General features: G+C 41.2%; 1 protein-coding gene across 2 annotated transcripts; it reads left to right on the top strand.

Annotated features, from left to right (window-relative positions):
- Window positions 1-3611: 3611 nt before the first annotated feature.
- On the top strand, window positions 3612-21610 carry KCNA3 (potassium voltage-gated channel subfamily A member 3). 2 transcript variants are annotated; one of them, XM_069573779.1, is made up of 3 exons: window positions 3612-7496; window positions 9204-9267; window positions 21034-21610. In XM_069573779.1, the coding sequence occupies exon 1, from the start codon at window positions 4132-4134 to the stop codon at window positions 5860-5862; it is 1731 nt and encodes a 576-aa protein (XP_069429880.1). In that variant the 5' UTR covers window positions 3612-4131; the 3' UTR covers window positions 5863-7496; window positions 9204-9267; window positions 21034-21610. The 2 variants fall into 2 exon arrangements, with proteins under 2 accessions (XP_069429880.1, XP_069429875.1); XM_069573774.1 differs by lacking the exon at window positions 9204-9267.
- Window positions 21611-21837: the final 227 nt, after the last annotated feature.

Genomic DNA, 21837 nt, shown 5'->3' with positions numbered 1-21837 from the left:
CCCGTGTCGCAACAGGACACGCAATGTCGGGACAGACCAGGCTCTGTCTCAGGCCTTGGGTTTTGCCCTGGCATATCTCGCCGTACTTTTCGTGGCAGAACCCAACACTCATGGTGCAATTTTTTTGTCACAGGGCGGTGGGGGTCGCGACATCCCAGGGACCACGGGGACAGGAAGGGGCAGGCGCGCTCTGGTTCTGTCCTCAGCGGGTCGCTGTTGCGACAGAAGTGCCATGTCGTGTGTCCTGGTCTCCATCCTGACACATCGGCTTCCTCGTTGTCTTGTTGAGATAGAAGCCCCCATGTTGCCACGCCCCTGATAACACTGCATGGGGAATCCCCAGTATGTCAGTGTCCCTCGCACAACACATCGTAAACATGTGATCTTTCCCTTCTTGGAAACTGTGGTCTTCTTAAAGGCTTAGCTCCAGGCCCAACCCTGTGCCTGCTCAGGATGACCTGCCCTGTAAAGGAAAGCCAATTGCTTGAATGCAAAGAGGGTAGAGCTCAAATACGAATTTACCAATAGCTCCCCAGAAAGGGCAAGAAAGACAGTGAACCCAGAGGGTTTCTCATTGTCTCTGATAGTCATCAGAAGTTTGCTTTGGATCCCCTCACTGCCACCAATTGACGAAGTAAATTTGAAGATCTTGTCTTTGTTAAACAATTCATGCATTGAGCAACATCTCATCTAGGATGCAGAGAGATATTCCGGTTCTTAAGAGACATTTTTAATGGTGACCTAAAGTAATGGAGAAAGCCATATGAAAATTCAGAGGAACAGTGTTTCAGGCAGAGGGGAGAGCAAGTACAAAGACCCTAAGGCAGAAGCCAACTTGGTATGTTTGAGAGACAGCAAGGCAACCAAGTTGGCTAGAATAGACCAAATAGTCCCAGCTGACACTTCTGGTACTGTTGTACTGCTGTCTTGTATTGCTAACTAACTACTGCTGCTAAGATTTTCTTCTGGATTTACATCCCATCTTTCTAACTCCACATGAGCCAACGGAAGGCGATATCTATGTTCCAACTTCATACTTTCACAGTACCTAGAACAGTGCTTTGTACACAGTAGGTGCTCTTTCTCCACTCATTTATGCATAATTGTAATTAGTGGTAGTCTCAAGGCCTGTCTTGTCCCACTCTCAAAGCTTTCTGGGCTAACGCCAGAGGCTGCTAATATGTAGTAGCTAATAAGCTATTTCTAGTAATGCTGTGATCAGTAAGAAACTCAAGCTACTTTGAAAGCAACATAGAAAGTCCAAATACCAAGATTTACCTTTGCTGCTTGTAAACTTGATGGTTTTACTTCCAACACTGAAGATGGAAATATAAGGAAATTCTTCACATACTTGGAGAAGCTGTTGGCTTTGCCACAATTCTATGCACTTAAACATTATAGTAATATTATTATTATCCCACAGGGTGTCATGAGGATTAATGAGACATTTTCAAATCACTTTGAGCTACTCCACTGGGGGAGGTACTATAAATAAATGGTATGTGTTCCTCTAGAAGTGCCATTTTCGACATTAATTTGTTGTGATGGGTTCTGGTGTCCAACAGGGCTGGAATTTGCCCACCAACTTATTTTCTATAAACAAGAGACTAGCCATCAGAAGGCAGTGGTTTTCAGTTAAAATAAATATGAATTGAAGTGAAATAGTCAGCAATCAGAAGAAAATGGGCTGCTGTTAGAATCTAGTATTTATTAAGCATTCACAGTGATTAACATAAGAGTTTCACAGTGTGATACAGTAGAGTGAACACTAGATTTGGAAATGATCCACGATTTTAGGCCGAACCCTGCCACTAACCAGCTGTGTGAGCTTGAACAAACTGCTAAACTTCTCTGGGCCTCAAATATAAAGTAAGGGCCATCCTAAGTCACTCATAAGCAGTCTTCCAAACACAGCAAATGGATAAAAGGAATGGAAATAGTCATTTCTAAATGAGAGAGATCACAGCAGGGAGAAGTTGTGACCATCCATCACAGGACCATCCTCTGTTCTATTCTTCCTTGCCATTGATTAATATTAATTTCAGGACTAATTCCTGCAAATGGAGAAATTAATCACTTTCTAAGTCAGACATAGAAGTGCATGAAACATTTGGTCTTTAAAAATAGGGTCTTTGCCTTTCTACAAGCCATCCTTGCAGTAAGTCATCTGTCTTATTCTTAGATTTAAATATATGAATGATTGATTATACTGCTACTCAACTGTATTACCAGTTCAAATACAGTGTTTTAGTCTTGTGAGAGAGTATTTTACATGGTTGTCTACTTTTAACATGTTACTGCCTGCAGTGCCTGGTACTGACCTGGAAGTGACATGGAAGATAAAAAGACAGTAAAGAACAGGGGTGTTACTTGTACTCAGAAGAGGCAGAGGTGGAAACCCTGTGGAGTAACTGAAGAATGTGCTGTACTGGGAGCTCAGTTTCTCCCCACCCCTCATCCCAGGAAACCCAGTGATCCTGGGCTCAGAGCAGATAGAAAGACAAAGCATCACTTGTAGGAAAATTCAGTACAACAAAAGTAGCCTGAATTCCTACTGTTTATCAGGGACTTTCATAGTTTCCAGGAATATAAAATTGGGTAAGATCTGGCGAAGAGCTGACTCATTTGAAAAGACCCTGATGCTGGGAAAGATTGAGGGCAGGAGGAGAAGGGGACGACAGAGGATGAGATGATTGGGTGGCATCACTGACTCGATGGACATGGGTTTGGGTGAACTCCGGGAGTTGGTGATGGACAGGGAGGCCTGGCGTGCTGCAGTTCATGCGGTCGCCAAGAGTCGTACACAACTGAGCGACTGAACTGAACTGAAGACCTGGCTGTGCTCTAGAGAAACTCACACTTGAGAATGATATGGAAAGCAATGACCGCAAATCACGCTTACTTCAAGTTGAATTGTCAGATGAGGGAACTGTCTACATAACAGTTCCTCTTTTGTAAATGATTTGAATAATACCATGGAAAACACATTTTTAAGTTGACTCTAAATTGAAGTTGCTGAAATGTCTGGAAACAGAAATTGTGTTCAGTGTGCCCACAACCATTTGGAGAAATAGTTTATGTTCAAAAGGGAGAACTGTAAGTCATTATCTCCAGGCTAAAATCAAGCAACAGAGATACACGTTGCGGGATGATTGTTGTCCTAGTTTAACAACTAGAGCGTGGCAAATTCCCCAAGCAGAGGGTCTGGCTTACGCCCCTCCCACTACGGACTTGAGATGTGAATTTCCTTTCTCGTTTTCCTCTCATATTCGCACGGATAGGAAATCTTACTGGATTGGAGTGACCAGGCTGCCCTCGCCAAACCGAATTCGGTCCTCGATTCTTCCTCATGGCTAAAATCTCAGCTACCAAAGGTAGTGTCAACTATTCACTGCAGAAGCAAAGTCTCCGAATGTCTTAATGACCATCTTCTTCAGACTCCGGGTGCGAAACTCCCATTACTCCGCTGGCCTTTTCAACCAAACAAAAGCTTAATTATCCCTCCCGGTCTGGAGCTCTTTCACCCTCAAGTGGGCACCCGGCTTACCTCTTGTCCTAGGCGCCCACCTGACCTGCCACTCCCTCCCTGGATAACGCGGCAGCCCAGAGCAAGCCGCGGTCCTGCGCTCCCAGCCTGCCTCCTCCTTTGACCACCTCGGCCCCGCAGAGGCTGCTTCCTCCCGCCCACCCAGGTGGCGCGTGCGGGGCGAAATGGGTAAGTCCCGAGATTGGGACACGGCCTCGGGGCGAAAGGGGTGCGGAGAAGGGCTGCCTTGGCGGGGCGAGGGGCGTGCAACATGTGAGCGCTCGGGCGACCCAGACCGGCGGGGAGGGGCTGGGCCGGGAGGCTTTCGGGGAGTGGGGCGCGCGCGCGCGCCGAGGGCCGGAATCCGGAGGGGACGCGGAGGGGCGGGCGCGCGCCCCGCGGGGGAGGGAGGAGGCGGGCTGAGGAGGCGTCTCCTCTGAGGAGCCGCGCGGACCGCGCCAGACCCAGACCGAGCCTCGCGGCGGCGGCCGAGGCTGCAGCTCAGCAACAGGCGGCGGGCTCGGCGGGAGGCGGGGGCGGTGGAGGGGCGGGGAGCGCGAGGAGGAGCCGGCCGGCCCCGCGCCGCCGCCGCCTCTCCCCGCCGCATGGACGAGCACCTCAGCCTCCTGAGCTCGCCGCCGCAGCCCTCCGCCCGCCAGCGCGCCCACCCTCCGCAGCAGCCCGCGAGCGGCGGCGGCGCCCACACGCTGGTGAACCCCGGCCACGCCGAGCCCGCCGCGGGCTCCGAGCTGCCGCCCGACATGACGGTGGTGCCCGGGGACCACCTGCTGGAGCCGGAGGCGGCCGACGGCGGCGGGGACCCGCCTCAGGGTGGCTGCGGTGGCGGCGGCGGCTGCGACCGGTACGAGCCGCTGCCGCCCGCGCTGCCGGCCGCCGGCGAGCAGGACTGCTGCGGGGAGCGAGTGGTCATCAACATCTCGGGGCTCCGCTTCGAGACGCAGCTCAAGACCCTCTGCCAGTTCCCGGAGACGCTGCTGGGCGACCCCAAGCGGCGCATGAGGTACTTCGACCCGCTCCGCAACGAGTACTTCTTCGACCGCAACCGGCCCAGCTTCGACGCCATCCTCTACTACTATCAGTCTGGGGGTCGAATCCGCCGGCCTGTCAATGTGCCCATCGAAATCTTTTCCGAGGAGATCCGCTTCTACCAACTGGGCGAGGAGGCCATGGAGAAGTTCCGCGAGGACGAGGGCTTCCTGCGGGAGGAAGAGCGGCCCCTGCCCCGCCGCGATTTCCAGCGCCAGGTGTGGCTGCTCTTCGAGTACCCGGAGAGCTCCGGGCCGGCCCGGGGCATCGCCATCGTGTCCGTGCTCGTCATCCTCATCTCCATCGTCATCTTCTGCCTGGAGACGCTGCCTGAGTTCCGCGACGAGAAGTACTACACCGCGTCGCCGTCGCAGGAGCTGTTCGAAGCGGCCAGTAACAGCACGTCGGGGGGCCCCGCGGGAGCCTCCAGCTTCTCGGATCCCTTCTTCGTGGTGGAGACTTTGTGCATCATCTGGTTCTCCTTTGAGCTGCTGGTGCGGTTCTTCGCTTGCCCCAGCAAAGCTACCTTCTCGCGAAATATCATGAACCTGATAGACATCGTGGCCATCATCCCTTATTTCATCACTCTAGGCACTGAGCTAGCTGAGCGACAGGGCAATGGACAGCAAGCCATGTCCCTGGCCATCCTGAGAGTCATCCGCCTGGTGAGGGTCTTCCGCATCTTCAAGCTCTCCCGCCACTCCAAGGGGCTGCAGATCCTGGGGCAGACGCTGAAGGCTTCCATGCGGGAGCTGGGGCTGCTCATCTTCTTCCTCTTCATCGGCGTCATCCTCTTCTCCAGCGCTGTCTACTTTGCCGAGGCGGACGACCCCACTTCAGGTTTTAGCAGTATTCCGGATGCCTTCTGGTGGGCTGTGGTAACCATGACAACAGTAGGTTATGGTGACATGCACCCAGTGACCATAGGGGGCAAGATTGTGGGGTCACTCTGTGCCATCGCAGGTGTCTTGACCATTGCTTTGCCAGTCCCTGTAATTGTTTCCAACTTCAATTACTTCTACCACCGGGAGACAGAGGGGGAAGAGCAAGCCCAGTACTTGCACGTGGGAAGTTGCCAGCATCTCTCCCCTTCAGCTGAAGAGCTCCGGAAAGCAAGGAGTAACTCCACTCTGAGTAAGTCGGAGTATATGGTGATCGAAGAGGGGGGTATGAACCATAGCGCTTTCCCCCAGCCACCCTTCAAAACAGGCAATTCCATGGCCACCTGCACCACGAACAATAATCCCAACTCCTGTGTCAACATCAAAAAGATATTTACCGATGTTTAATATATGAAACAAGTGACATGCTGTGCTCAGTATTGTGTGGAACGTGCCCCCTTGGTCTGTGTATGCCCTTGTTTTATACATTTTCAGACCATTCATCAAGGAAAGGACATGAAGAAGTGGAACGCACACTTCATTCTCCCTCTCCCTACTGCTTCATACTGAAACAGGTGTCTGCTTTGCAAGTGGGCTGCATTCTCTCAGCTCTCCTTTCTTTAACCCCTCTCTCCCTCTCTTCATATATCGGCAACAAACTTACTTTAAACTTGATTTTTAGCACACGCTCTGTAAGAAAAAAGCAAAAACCAACCAAAAAAAAAAAAAACCCAAACTGTACATCCTGGGAGGAAATGAAACTGAAGAGCAGTTAGAATAACTGTTTAACCTCAGAATCGACAGGGAGTTGTTTCTTTACTAAGTAAAGCAGGAATAGACTTAAAGGATGCTTCAGTTTGATGGACCCTTCAACACTTGAATATTTAGTTGAATTGCCAACACTGTGGATATTTGAATGAAAAGTCTATTTAGAACAATGACTTGTAAACCCACCATAAATTTATTTGGTTTTCAACTGGAATTTCTATTTGGACTCTTACCCCCTGGAATTTTAAGGATCTCTGGAACTTCGGACTAAGGGAAATGCCTAAAATGTCCCAATCTAATTAGTTTAACTCTTTGGGGCTTGTTAAACCTTTTGAAAGTATTAGAGTAACAGATTCCTGTGAAACTGTGTGCATTCCAGCTAGTATCTATCAGAGTCTAGAAACAGATGTTTTCAGCGCTGCTTAGAGAAACAGAAAAATTTTTCCTAATGTGTCTGAGAGATAAGCCTCTGCAGTATCACAAGAAGATTAAAGTGGCAGACACTCCTTCCAGCGGAAGTTACTAATTCGGACCTGACTGATGCAGTTCCCATAGCAACCCTTGTTTCCCGGGAAACCCGAAAAAGGTCGTCATGGCATCTCTTGCTCTCTAGCCCCACCCCTTAGCCCCAGCCGTTTCCACGGTAACCTTTCCAGATGGTTCTTCCTTACATGATTTCACAAGGAAAACCACTGTTTGAATAAACCGCACAAATAGTTAAGTCTGAGGATTCGAGGCGGTGAAATGAATCACAAAATGCTTATTTGTACTACAAAAAAATTTTAAAAATCACTGATGTCATCCCATACTGACTGAATCGAAAAGGAAAATGTCGTCATTGGAATGTTAAACATACACAATAGGCCATGATTTGAATGAAATGCCAGTAATTGGGCAATCATTTTGAAAGATGCTTCTCTACTGTTTTCTTTCCCCAAGAAGTTTCAAGCCAACAAATGAAATTAAAAAGCAAATGTAAAAGCATTCTGCACATAAGCAAATGAAATGTTCTATCAGTATACCTGAAACTTTACTACAAGGAACCTTCAGACTTCCTCTTAAAAAAAAAAAAGTATCCAGATCCCACAACAACACTCACCATCACAGCCCTTGAAAAACTAAATATATTTGAAAAGTATAAAGGATGCATGCTTTTAACTGAGGGAATTGCAGACAATCAGTGAAAAGGAGTCCCAGGAAGTAACCAAACGTTGGGGAAATACCTGCAAGTTTCAGCCATGTGCCAGGGGTGGCCAGAAGACAGACAGCATCAGGTGAGCACTGTGTGGGCTACTGGGACACTCTCTTTTTCTACAGGGAACCAGGGGGATGCCATTCATATCTAGATTTGTGCTCACTTGCAAAATCAATAGGTCTATATTTATTACAGGCTAGGTGCCTTTTGAAGATCATTTATAATACTTTTTCTGTTTGATGTCCAGGTTGCCAACAATTGTTTGGTTTCTATTGTTTATTGCAAAAAAAAAATGGGGAAAAAAGTAATTTCTCTTCAGAATAACCTTCACCCAAACTGAGCTGAAAATGACTCTGTTCCTTTTACTAACCTCCTTGGCTTCTGAACAAGCTGTTTCCCATGAAAACAGGGTAAAAGGCAGACCTGCTGTTAAATTATTGGTCTGATTTTATTTACATAATTATGTAGTAGTATGAAGTAGTACCGTTCTCAAAACAAAGATGGATAAAATTGCAAGAAGGGTAACATTTTATTTTAACATGTTATTTTATACACATTATATAAATCATGTTATTTTATATACATTATATAAATTATACATTATACATTATCCACAATTGCTTTTTGGATTGATAGGTTTAACTCTTTTATCCTAGGGTAAATGAGAGTAACCCTATTTTTAAAGCTCATAAAATATTTTCAGGTAGTCAGAAACCTACTTACTTTATTATTTGTGCATTTGAGAGAGTGAAAAATAATGATTAAAACTATAAGGGGGAAAGAGCAAAGGAAAGACAAAAAAAAAAAAGAAAGCAGGAAATCTGTGTACCTGGTCATAGAGTCATTGCTCTTATATATAAGCTTTGAAATAAAACTCCTTTATCTAGTTCCCTTTGCTACTTATTTGAGCCTTTAACATTGATACACCTTTTGACCAAACGTTTGATATTTTTAATGACCAGAAATTCTTCTTATGACCCATTTTGGTGGTGATATGTTAGACACACAACAGTCATTACATAAGAATAATTTTTGTGTCTGTTCTTAAAAGATGTAAGCATAAAGATAAATGAAGTGCAGTGACAATTTTATTCACAGTTATTCAGAAGATATAGAAACCCTGATAGTTCTATAAGTAAATTATGGTTATGCTATAATTTTGGAATTGTATGGCTTTTAAATAACAGTAATACAAAGAAGACTTTTTTTTTTAGCCAGAAAAATATGGCTTTTGAGTCATGACTTTAAGGTAGTATTATTGCTTCTGGTCGCCATATTGTAAGCTCCTTGAAGGTTATAGGTTCCGTAGTCCTGACAAAGTTTTGGACTCTAGTGCCCCGCACCAAATGTAGCATTGTGTTTGTATTCAGTACATATTTGATGAGTGAATGGCCATTATCTTACAATAATGTTGTTTTCAGGTTTTTAATGAAGTGATTTATAGCATAAGTTCTGCAGTCATATTGCCAGAGTTTGAATCCTGACTCTACTGTATGACCTTGAGCAAATTATGTAATCTCTCTGTGCCTCAGTTTCCTTATTTGTACAATAAATATAATAAATAATACCTCATAGGGTTGTTGTAAATATTAAATGTTAATACAGGTATATTGTGTCAGAGATTTTGCCAAGAGATTACATTACATTATATTATTTTATATTATTATTACATTATTTGCTAAGAGATTACATTGTTATTGGGATCATTACTCACAGGCATTATACCTGTGAGCCTTGTGAATGGTGTGAAAAACATAATCAGTGTCTTACTATTTACTTTCTATAGTAACAGTAATAATTGCAATCTGATAAGGGTCAGTCACATCCAGAACACTTCTCAACTCTGCAAGGTAAGTGGTATTATTAACCCTATCTTAGGAGGGTAAAAAAAAAGATGGTTAAGGCTAAGTGATTTACCCAAGACTTTACAGCTAGCAAGAGATCTAGCATGATTTAAAGCTAGTCACTGTGGCCCCAAAACCCATGTTCCTTTTACTGAATGACTTGAAAGAGACTGAGAAAATAAATTGCTTATACTTTTAGATTTGACTTCAGCCCATGTTACTAATTAATGGATTCATGGAAAGATCATAGCCCCAGAAACCTAATCATTCAGTGTACTGAAAATTAACCCTTTTTAAACTATCAAATATTTTTAACCATAGGAACCAAATATGGTATTTAAATCAGATGAAGAGATTGACTCTTCTAGTGATAAAAGATTATTTTCTTACCTGATTGATTTATCTAGATTTAATATTAATTTAATTGGTCTTGGTAGTGATACAATGGTTATTAGGACATTATCCAATGGATAATGGGTATTTTTCAGGTTTAAGATTAATTTCCTATTTTTATGTGTTTTACTCTACAATAGATGATAGTATTATGCAGATTATTATTTTTCTATCTTCTCATTCTTTAACTGGACTACTGAAGAACCATGCCAAAAAGTAGTATAAACATTTTGACTCTCCCTTGTTAAGAAAGGAGAAATTACATAGAATAAACGCAGGGAAACCAGAAGGAGACTGCCATTTTCACTGAAATTTGACATTATTTATTGCCTTACTTAACCACTCCATGACTCTTTAAGAACATCTGTGCTGAAAAAAAAAATCAAGATATAGCTGTGTCCTACATAATAATTGTAGCCCCTTCCTCAAGGTCCTAAGGCATTTACAAAATGAAATTGGATAGTGAATTGGGCTTAGAGCAGAATGCTAAGGAGCCTCAGTTTACACATGCTAGTTAACTTTGTTGAACCATAGACTTCACTGAGCTCAGTTGCATGTCCTGGATGTTGAAAGGTATACCTATGCCTGTATGTGCAAGAGATTCATGGGAGGAGATGTGACTGGATCAGTGCATATCCATCAGCACCCTGGGAAAAATATATATACCCTACAGCTAGAGAATCCAGAGATAAAAACAATAGCATTATTTTATTTTTTATATGGTGTTTTAAACAGATATTATAGCAAACTTAAATACCCACCAACTAAGGTGATATAATCACAAATGGCTACACATAAGAGGAGTGTTACATTAATTATTTCTCAACTTTGAAATAAAATTTGGGGATTGAAATTTTAAATGCACAGTATGAAGAAATTTAAAGTTATGGTTCATTTACATAAAACTTATTGTTTGCCTCTTTGGCATATAACATACTCAAGTAATTGCTTTGCTGATTGTACATAAATCCAATATATATACTATATTCTAGTAGTCTGTTCTTTTGAGAACCATAACTAGAATTTCCTGACTTCCTATACATTTAAAATTTCAACATTTTCTACAGCAGTTCCAAGACCTTTCCATCTCTCAGCTGTGAATAGAAGTGCTAATCCCTCACACTAAGAAATGCAAAAAAGCACATGTGCCCTCAGTCTGAAGACTCATGCAAACACTGAGATAGAAGTGAGGAGCATAAGAATGGGGAAGAGGATGTTTAGAGATTGCATTTTGGGGTGGGATTTTTTTTCTTCCTGTTTTGTATTTGGCCTTTTAAACTAAGGAGGATAAAACTATTGCTTTAAAACTAATTTCCTAATGCCGTTTGCAGTGACATGGATAGTCCTAGAGAATGTCATGCTGAGTGAAGTCAGAGAGAGAAGTATCATATGACATCCCTTATGTGTGGAATCTGAAAAGAAATTATACAAATGAACTTATATACAAAATAGAAGCAGACTCACAGACTTAAAAACAAGATTTTGATGGCTCAGGGGAGGGAGTTAGGGAGTTTGGGGTGGGTAGGTACACACTGCCATATTTAACATGAGTAACCAACAAGGACCTACTGTGTAGCAAATGGAACTCTGCTCAATATTATGTGGCAGTCTGGATGGGAATGGTGTTTGGGGGAGAATGGATACATGTATATGTATGACTGATTCCCTTCATTGTTCACCTAAAACTATCAGCTATACCCCGATACAAAATTTTTAAAATTACTAATTTCCTACATTTCATTTAGTAATTTTATATATAATAAATCACTTTTTTTTAAATAACCTGCTGTAAATGGTTGATAGTCTGAGAGAAAGCAAATCAAAGAAGACAGAAAGGAGAGGAAACCACGCAGAGCCCAAACTGTATGGTTGTGACTCAGCCCCAAGCCTCCTGCCTGAAAATGGCAATTGCCATATCATACATGATAATAGTATTCTTTAAATGATTTAGGTTAGAGCATTTCAGATATTTGTCTTAGTTTTCAGTGATGCTATGAATGAGTTTTGTCTACTTTTCTGTGGTTTTTCTCTTCTCTCGCTCTCTTTTTTTTTTTTTTTTTTGGTCCTGGATGTGTTTTTTCTTATATTTCAGATTTTGCACTATTAACCATCAAATGCATTAAAGAAGTGATCTGAAAAAGAGGCTCCATCATTTTCTTGGGAGCCATTTTATTACTGCTGCAACCTAAATAGCGCAAAATAGGAACTCTTGCCGGAAAAATAAATCTTGGGATTTTTCTGATTGTTAGTCAGATAGCATTCAAGTGGACAAAAGATCACATTTCATCCTATCTAAAGAATGTTAGGGAAAAATCTGTGTATGCAGGGCTCTGACTTTGCAGATCCAGGGATCATAGCCCCCAGCATGGTGGTAGGAAATGGAGAGATACTTTTTCTCTTCTGATGAGCCCCCAACCTCCCCTCACCCCTTCCTTGAGGGTTTAAAGGCTCTGGGGAATCTCTGTGGAGAGTCCCCATTACCTCTTTAGAATGAAAGTCAGCATTGCCCCTGTGTGTTAGAGGGCCATCAGCACTGCTCTTTCAGTTGTTCTCTGTTAAGTTTATTTTAAACTCCTTTAACAATTCTAAGGTTCTTATTTTTATACATTTAAACATTTCCTTAAATTAAAGCATTTAATTTAACTTGAAAGAGAAGCCCATGGGATTATTACATGCACACACTTCACCTCTTCAGAAGTTATACCCTGTCCTATATGATTTTTATCTGTATATGCTTTTTATCTGTAGATCTAAAGTCTAATTCATTTTCTGACAATTAATGAATTTCCAAAATATTTGTTTTCATTCATATGTGCAGCATAAACATTTAAAAATCATTTTAATTTTTTAAAGCCTTTTAAAAGGAAGATTTATTGCCAAGTAGCCTCAGTGTATCAGTATCTATTAATGTAGTAATAAATTCAAAGAGAAGTAAATACATTCAGTCTATCACTGAGTTCTATCATTTCACCTCCTAAATGTCTCTAGAAAAACCCCACTTTTCTATACCACTGCCACCACCACTTTAGTCCACATTCCCATCATCTCTATCCTGGATAAGTGTGAAGGTCTCTCATCTGGCCTTCCCACATTTCCTGGGGCCAATCTGACCCTTTCTCCACCTGGTAACCAAAATGATCTTTCTGAGACTCAAATCTAATTGTATCACCTGCCTCTGCTTAAATTTTTTTCAAGATCTTTTTCTTGTTCTTAGGGTCTCTTGTGTGTATGCTCGGTCATGTCCGACTCTTTGTGACCCCATAGATTGTAGTCCATCAGGCTCCCAAATATCTAGCCCTATCCTATACCTGTGTTCCTCCCCTCCCCTGTTGTATTCCAACAACCCTGATCTTCCAGTTACAGAATAAGCTCTCCTTTTACCTTAAGCAGTGGGGATCTTTGCAAATGTTCCCACTGCTAGCCCCTTCCTTCTCTCCTCACCCCATTCACTTCTATCTTTACTTCAATACTTCTCCAAGTTATCTCTCATGACTCTGGTCTTATCTATTCATCTGTTATGGTATAGTTCATCAAATTTAAGGTGCTCTTCTTTACTAGAGCCAGCATTATTTTATATGCCACTAAAAAAAAAAAAAAAAAGGAGAAGAAGAGAAAAACTGCCAGTTATAAGGGAAAGTACCAGAGATTTTGAGATACATCCCAATTTCATAGCTGCTCAAATCTGGAAAAGTATATCTTGGAATGAATTATTATAGTATGTTATCTTGACATAGCTGTAATTTTAAGTTTATTTATGTCATATAATTAGTGTCTATTTCCTATATAAGAGTTGGGACTGTATCTCTCTTTGTTTACCATTTAATCCCTTCCCATTCTCTCCAGACAGGCTTTCACCCCTACCAGTTCACCAAAATCATACTGTTTAGGGTCCTGGTGACCTCCTGAAGCTGTATCCAGTGGCCATTTCTCAGGACTCACTTCATTTGACCAGTCAGAAGCATTTGGCCCTATAGAATACATCCCCACTCCTAGGAAGAAATGTTTCATCTAACTTGCAGGATACACTGAATTTTCTTCCTACCTTTTTGGCCTCGCCTGTTCAGTCTCTTTTACTGGTTCTTCTGCACCCCTCCTGGGTCTTCATGTTGCAGAACCCCATGGGCCATGATTTAGTCCTTAGACCTCTTTTTCTTCTCCATTCAGTCTAATTCTCATAGCTTTAGATGACCTATACATAAATTTGTATCTCCCACTTGGCCTTCTCTCCTAAACTCCAGATTGAATTTCTGACTGTCCACTTGACATCTCCACTTGCATAACTAATAGATATCTCAAACTTAATATGTCCAAAACTGAGCTTCCTTCTCCTCCCCAATCCCTCCCACCACCACCCCCCTCTCCAAGCTCATGCCTCCTGCCTTCTTCCATACAGGACAAAACAAAATGCCTGGTGTATTTGAGGAAGAGCAATATGTATTTGAGGAAGTCACTAATCTATTATCTTTATTAAAAATTGTAATTAAAATCAGTCAAGAGTGACTATATGTCAGATTTCAAAATGTAGTAAGCAACTAAAAACCATAGACAGAAACAATTTCTCCAAGTAAAATCTGTGTTTGAATTGCTTCATGGCTAAATTCTATAAACCTTATACCTGCAAACATTTTAACTCATTTTGAAAGGTCAATTTGTATTACTCTGTAGCTAGGTGGCTCAGACGGTAAAGCGTCTGCCTACAATGTGGGAGACCCAGGTTCGATTCCTGGGTCAGGAAGATCCCCTGGAGAAGGAAATGGCAATCCACTCCAGCACTCTTGCCTCAAAAATTCCATGTACAGAGGAGCCTGATAGGCTACAGTCCATGGGGTTGCAAAGAGTCGGACACGACTGAGTGACTTCACTTTCACTTATGTGTTTTGAGGAGATTTATTTTTAGTAGGCCTAAATACTGCTCTAAGTAGTATTGCTTACACCTCATGGCTCATTTTCTCATGACTTTCAGACTTTTGGCAAAGTTCTACATCTTGGCACGTTACCAGTTTTAATTACTAAGTGAGTTAAAACGTTTTTTGCTTGCCAAGACTATAATTTCAAAGAGGCCAATCAGAGAACTATACATAATTCAGCAAGAACTCTTTCTAGTCTTTGGGGCTAATTCATGACCACTTAGTTGGTAGAATTTGTAGAGGTGGTTGTTGTGCAGCCAACACCAAGTTATTCAGTAGATGTCAAAGTATAAACTCATGAAAACCAAGTGTCCATAAAACCATGTTACAGAAAGATTTCAAATTTTTCCTCATCAAATACAAATTGTGTCACTTTTCCACCCGTGGACTGCAGCATTCCCTGCTTCCCTGTCCTTCACTATCTCCTTGAGTTTGCTTAAACTCATGCCCATTGAATTGGTGACGCCATTCAACCATTTCATCCTCTGTCTCCCCCTTCTCCTCCTGCCCTCAATTTTTCCTAGCATCAGAGTCTTTTCCAGTGAGTCAGCTCTTTGCATCAGGTGGCCAAAGTATTGGAGCTTCAACTTCAGCATCAGTCCTTCCAATGAATATTTAGGATTGATTCCTTTAGGATTAACTGGTTTGATCTCCTTGTTGTCCAAGGGACTCGTAAGGGTCTTCTCCAGCCCCACAGTTCCAAAACATCAATTCTTCAGTTCTCAGCCTTCTTTATGGTTCAGCTCTCATATCTGTACATGACCACTGGAAAACTATAGCTTCGACTAGATGGACCTTTGTCAGCAAAGTGATGTCTCTGCTTTTTAATACACTGTCCAGATTTGCCATAACTTTTCTTCCAATGAAGAATTTGATTTCATGGCTTCAGTCACCATCCACAGCAATTTTGGAGCCCAAGAAAATAAAATCTGCCATTGTTTCTACTTTTTCCCCTTCTATTTGACATGAAGTGATGGAACCAGATGCCATGCTCTTAGTTTTTTGAATGTCGAGTTTTAAGCCAGCTTTGTCACTCTCCTCTTTCACCCTCATTAAGAAGCTCTTTAGCTCCTCTTTGCTGCTTTCTCCCATTGGAGTGGTATGGTCTTTATATCTGAGGTTGTAGATATTTCTCCCAGAAATCTTGATTCCAGCTTGTGATTCATCTAGCCCAGCATTTCGCATGATGTACTCTGTATATACATTAAATAAGCAGGGTAACAAATACACCCTTGACATATTCCTTGCCCAGTTTTGAACCAGTCTGTTGTTCCATGTCAGGTTTTAACTGTTGCTTCTTGACCCACATACAGGTTTCTCAGGAGACAAGTAAGGTGGTCTGGTATTCCCATCTCTTTAAAACTTTTCCAGTTTGTTGTGATCCACACAGTCAGAAGCTTTAGCATAGTGAATGAAACAGAAGTAGATGGTTTTTTGGAATTCATTTTCTTTTTCTGTGATTTGACAAATGTTGACAATTTGATCTCTGGTTCCTCTGCCTTTTCTGAATCCAGCTTGAACATCTGGAAGTTCTTGGTTCACATACTGTTGGAGCCTACCTTGAAGGATTTTGAGCGTTGTTACCTTGCCAACATGTGAAATGAGCACAATTGTATAGTAGTTTGAACATTCTTTGGCATTGCCTTTCTTCAGGAATGGAATGAAAACTGACCTTTTCCAGTCTTGTGGCACTGCTCAGTTTTCCAAATTTGCTGACATATTGAGTACAGCATTTTAACAGCATCATCTTTTAGTATTTGAAATAGCTAAGCTGAAATTCCATCACTTCCACTAGCTTTATTCATAGTAATGCTTCCTAAAGGCTCACCTGACTTAACACTCCAGGATGTCTGGCCTCTAGGTAAGTGACCACACCATTGTGGTTATCCGGGTCATTAAGACCTTTTTTGTATAGTTCTTCTGTGTAATCTTTCCACCTCTTCTTAATCTCTTCTGCTTCTGTTAGGTCCTTGCTGTTTCTCTTCTTCATTGTACCCATCTTTGCATGAAATGTTCCCTTAGTATCTCCAGTTTTCTTGAGGAGGTCTCTAGTCTTTCCCATTCTTTCCCATTGTTTTCCTCTGTTTCTTTGCATTGTTCGTTTAAGAAGGTTTGATTATCTCTCCTTGCTATTCTCTGGAATTCTGCACTCAGTTGGGTATATCTTTCCCTTTCTCCTTTGCCTTTCACTTCTCTTCTTTTCTCAACTATTTGTAAGGCTTTCTTGGACAACCACTTTCCTTCTTGCATTTCTTTTTCTTTGAAATAGTTTTGGTCACTACCTCCTATAGAGTGTCATGAACCTCCGTCCATAGTTCTTCAGGCACTCTGTCTACCAGATCCAATCCCTTTAATCTATTCATCACCTCTGCTGTATAATCATAAAGAATTTGATTTAGGTCATACATGAGTGGCCTAGTGGTTTTCCCTGCTTTCTTCCATTTAAGCCTGAAGTTTACAATAAGGAGCTCATGATCCAAGCCAGTTAGCTCCAGATCTTGTTTCTGTTGACTGTATAGAGCTTCTCCATCTTTGGCTGCAAAGAATATCATTAGTCTGATTTTGACACTGACCATCTGGTGATGTCCATGTGTAGCTGGTTGTCCGTGTTGTCCATGTCTATGTCTTGTGTTGTTGGTAGAGGATGTTTGCTATGACCAGTGTGTTCTCTTGAACAAACTCTGTTAGGCTTTGCCCTGCTTCATTTGGTAATGCAAGGCCAAACTTGCCGTTACTTCAGGAATCTCTTGACCTCCTACTTTTGCATTCGCATCACCCATGCGAATAAAGGACATCTTTTGGGGCAAGGGTCGGGGGTTATATATAGAAAGTCTTGTCGGTCTTCATAGAACTGTTCAACTTAAGCTTCTTTGGCATTAGTGATTGGCCTTAGACTTGGATTACTGTGATGTTGAATGGTTTGCCTTGGAAACGAACTGAGATCATTCTACTGTTTTTGAGATTCTCCCCAAGTACTGCCTTTCAGATTCTTTCATTGACTATGACGGCTACTCCATTTCCTCTAAGGGATTCTTGCCCTCAGTAGTAGATATAATGGTCATCTGAATTAAATTCACCCATTCCTGTCCGTTTTAGTTCACTAATTCCTACAATGTTGATGTTCACTCTTGCCATCTGCTTAACCACATCCAGTTTACCTTGATTCATGGACCTAACATTCCAGGTTCCTATGCAGTGTTTTTATTTATATCATCAGACTTTATTTTTACCACCATACGCATCCACAACTGAGCATTATTTGTGCTTTGGCCCTGCCGCTTCATTCTTTCTGGAGCTATTTCTCTGCTCTTCCCCAGTAGCATATTGAACACCTACCGACCTGGGGAATTCATCCTCCAGTGTCATATCTTTTTGCCTTTTCATACTGTTCATGGGGTTCTTGAGGCAAGATACTGAGTTTTCATTCAAGAATTCATTTCGGTCTGGGCGGAAGTCTTAATTACTTTTTCACAGGCTTGATCGTGTTGCCAAAATTTGGCCTCTGTTCACGGTGCTGAATAGAAACTCAGAGACAGAGTTTTGGGTGAAGTAGAAAAGAGTAGCTTTTATTGCTTTTCCATGTAAATGGGGACACAGCAGGCTAGTGCCCTCAAGTCTGTGTGACCCACCCCCGGGGGGTAGTAAGAAGACTTATAGTGTTCGAGGAGCAGAGCAGTGATCAGCTCATGCACAGTTCTCGGATTGATTGGCATCAGGTAAAGTTTCAAGTGTCATCAGCTTTCTGGTTTCAACCAGTCTAGGGTCTGTGTTCTTGTGGTCAATGCTTTCATCTGGAGGGGGTCTGCTTCCTGTAAAAGCAACTTAGGAATGTGTATCAGGCTTCTATCTATATCTTTCAGGGAAATGGGTGTTCAAAGATTCTGCTATGTGGCAGAATTGTAGTCTAAATTGTTACCAATTTCCTGGCCCAAGGGCTGGTCTTCGTTTCTACATCTTCACATTTCCCAATCATTAACTCTTTATTGAAATTTTTATTTATTTATTTAGGCTGTGTTGGGTCTCTGTTGCTGCACGGGATTTTCCCTAGCTGTGGTGAGCGGGGGCTCTTCTCTAGTTACTGTGCGTGGGCTTCTTGTGGTAGCATCTTTTGTTGTGGAGCACAGGCTGTAGGGCATGGGGGCTCCAGTAATTGAAGCTCCTGGGCTCTAGAGCACAGGCTCAGTAGTTGTGGCACATGCTCTTAGTTGCTCCACGGCATGTCGGATCTTTCCCAGATAAGGGATCAAACCCGTGTCTCCACATTGGCAGGTGGATTCTTTACCACTGAGCCACCAGTGAAGCCCCCAGTCATTAACTCTTGAGTCAGCATTTTACTTTAAAAGACAAGGACACAGGAGCTTGTGCACAGTTTCAGTCACTATTGATATCTGACCGTTCTTATCCTGTTTTCTTGCTTTGTTTGTTAGAACATTTATTTGGTGAAATAGCTTCAGTTATGTCTCCATTTTTTATTATACTTCCTTTCTTTCTTTTGTAATTTTGATACTTAAGCCAAAGTCCATTTTTCTAAGTCCTTCAACCCATTTCTTAGCTCCTAATATAAACAATATAAGTGAAGTCACTCAGTCGTGTCTGACTCTTTGCGACCCCATGGACTATAGCCCACTAGGCTCCTCCATCCATGGAATTTTCTAGGCAAGAGTACTGGAGTGGGTGGCTATTTCCTTCTCCAGGGTATCTTCCCGACCCAGGGATCGAACCCAGGTCTCCCACATTGCAGGCAGACGCTTTACCATCTGAGCCTCCAGGGAAGCCCTAAACAATATAATTACCATCTAAATATCCCTTTTACTTTTTCCTTTTTTTTTTTTTTTGTTTCTTTTGAATTACTACTCCTTCCACACCTGCAGACTTATTAATCCTAAGAGCCTTGAGGCAGGTATTAACTCATGAGCTTAAAGAAAGCCCCAGCCCCTTATATAAAAAGGCTGTGTCAAGAAAAGAATAGCTTAATCTCAACATAGCCAAAGCTGCACTGGCATTGAGCAGAAGTTAGGCACTGAGGACATAAAAAGGTTATTATATCATCATGTTACTTTTCTTGTAATTAGTAGTCATCAGTAACTTGTAGATCATTGCAATTTTCAAACCTTTATAATGAACATTAAGTGTACTGTGATGCAAGAATGTACTCTTACTTTTTAACTAAAGACTAGCGTTAAAAAGAAGTTACTTCTTTCATGAAGGATGAGCAAGTATAATCCAAGCCAAAAAGGGAAGACTTTTTACTAGATAATTTCCCAGCATGGTAGGCATACAACATGTAGTTCAGTGAGTGAATGATTCTTCCATGAAAAGCATACTCAGATTCCAAATTGCCATCATTAAGCATTTATCACTGATTTTGAGATACCTGCTAAAACCAAGAGTACATATGGGAAACAGTTTTCTCTATGTATTATGATGGATAGTATTCACATATTGAAACCTGAAGCTGGGTATAGGATTTTCTGTTTTTGTCTTTCTAAGTTTCACAATAAATTATATATCCAATTTACATTGTACGAAGTAGTAGGGATTTATTCATTCACTCAGCACATAAAGTGTTTGTGTGCCAGACACTATACTAGATTCTGAATGTAGCAATGAATAAGACAGTTGTGCTGCTCTATGCTATTTTTAAGGAACACTTTACTGTCTGCATTTCCAAATAATTTTTTCGTAGTTGGTGAGAAGAAAACAATAAACTTGAACTTTAATTTCTTGGTTCTCCAGAAACCCTGGTTAAGTGGTTGTTGTTGTCTTAATTTTTTTTTCTTAAAATAGTATACAACTATGCAGAGTTCCCCCCTGGAGAAGGAAAAGGCAACCCACTCCAGTATTCTGGGGCAGAGTTCATATTTTAAAGGATCAGTAGATTTGAAAGCTATTTGTAATAATTGGTCATACAGAGTATCTGTAGTTCTAGGTACTATGTCTCTAGTACCTAGAACATGGTTATCAAAACACTAGTTTTGAGACTGTTTTGCTGTCTCCTTTTTCCCCTCGTCACAACATTTATCTGAGCATGAGACTTCAATTCACTTCGAAGATTACTACAGTGGAATGTACAGAAAAGAAGCAAGCCCTTGAAAATACATTGAGAAAATTGATACATGTCTTTTTCTAAAAAGCAGTTGGCACTTGGTACATTTCAGATGGTTCTTAAGATGAATATAAATTTTCCTATTCAAAGAACAATCATGTTGGTTTAGACTACATTTGGAGGTCAATGTTAAGAAGCGGGGGCAGGAGTTATAATTCTAGAATACTCTGAAACTTTTTCTTACATAAATTAAAAGCACTCAATATGTGGTTAATATATTTTGTAAATTAAATTGCTCAAACTTTTCAAGATAACAGTAAATAGTTTTTAAAAGTACAATGAATAGAATATTTTATATTGACCTAGTCTATATAATTTTTTAAAAACTAAATTACAGTAAATTATTGTGTTTACTCTGTCCAACAGATACCAGAAGAGCCCCACATAAAGAACTGTAGAGCTGCACTGACCAGTAGAATGCTCTTTTTAAATTGCCTAGAACAATGAATACAGTGTTGATTATATTGCTGATGAGCAGTGATATGTCTGCCAACACATAGTTTCAGTTGACATTAAATAACATGTCTCTAGCAAATGCTTCATATACAAGAAACAGCTCTGAAGCTGGAGGATTCTCTTCAAATTGTGTGCAGTTGAAAAGGTATTGACCAAGAGATAAAGAAGAACATTAAAAATATCAAAGTATCATTTGACATTTTGATGATATTTAATCATCCAAAAACTAATCAGTACTGCTGATAAAGAAAGCCTAAATGGTTGTTTCCAATAAGCCAACTTATTATACTGTTCTCTTCTTTCAGTTAATTACTGGACTGTGTTTAATCATGATATGTATTAATGTTATCTTCTATGTACAACTTTATTTGTGAAAGTGTGTTTTGTACCAAAGGCTTTCATAGAAACTAGTCCATTATGTGTAAATAAGTGAAGTCTACACTGTGCCCAGATGAATGGTATTAAAGACAGACTTGCCTAAAAGAAATGTGCCTTGCTTGATTAAACATTCTTTTATTTTTTGATTCAAAAATGATAGATTTGCAAATTAGTCTTGTAGGTAGGTTCTAGCTAAGCTTAACTTTAAAAAATATATTAGTTCTTATTATATGTTTAAGTTATCTATCTTAATACTTTTCAACAGTTCATATATAATATACTCATTTAATTTAGTTTTTATGCTGTGTTTGATGTAGCGAGACAAAGCACATTCTT

Source organism: Ovis canadensis, chromosome 1 (genome assembly GCF_042477335.2).
Source record: "Ovis canadensis isolate MfBH-ARS-UI-01 breed Bighorn chromosome 1, ARS-UI_OviCan_v2, whole genome shotgun sequence".
Taxonomy (NCBI): domain Eukaryota; kingdom Metazoa; phylum Chordata; class Mammalia; order Artiodactyla; family Bovidae; genus Ovis; species Ovis canadensis.
The sequence above is the reverse complement of the archived record's forward strand: the minus strand, read 5'-3'. Positions and strand labels throughout refer to the sequence as shown.

Bases quoted from the DNA above. Each gene is read 5' to 3' on its own strand.
- KCNA3 (XM_069573774.1), top strand. From the start codon at position 4,132: ATGGACGAGCACCTCAGCCTCCTGAGCTCGCCGCCGCAGCCCTCCGCC.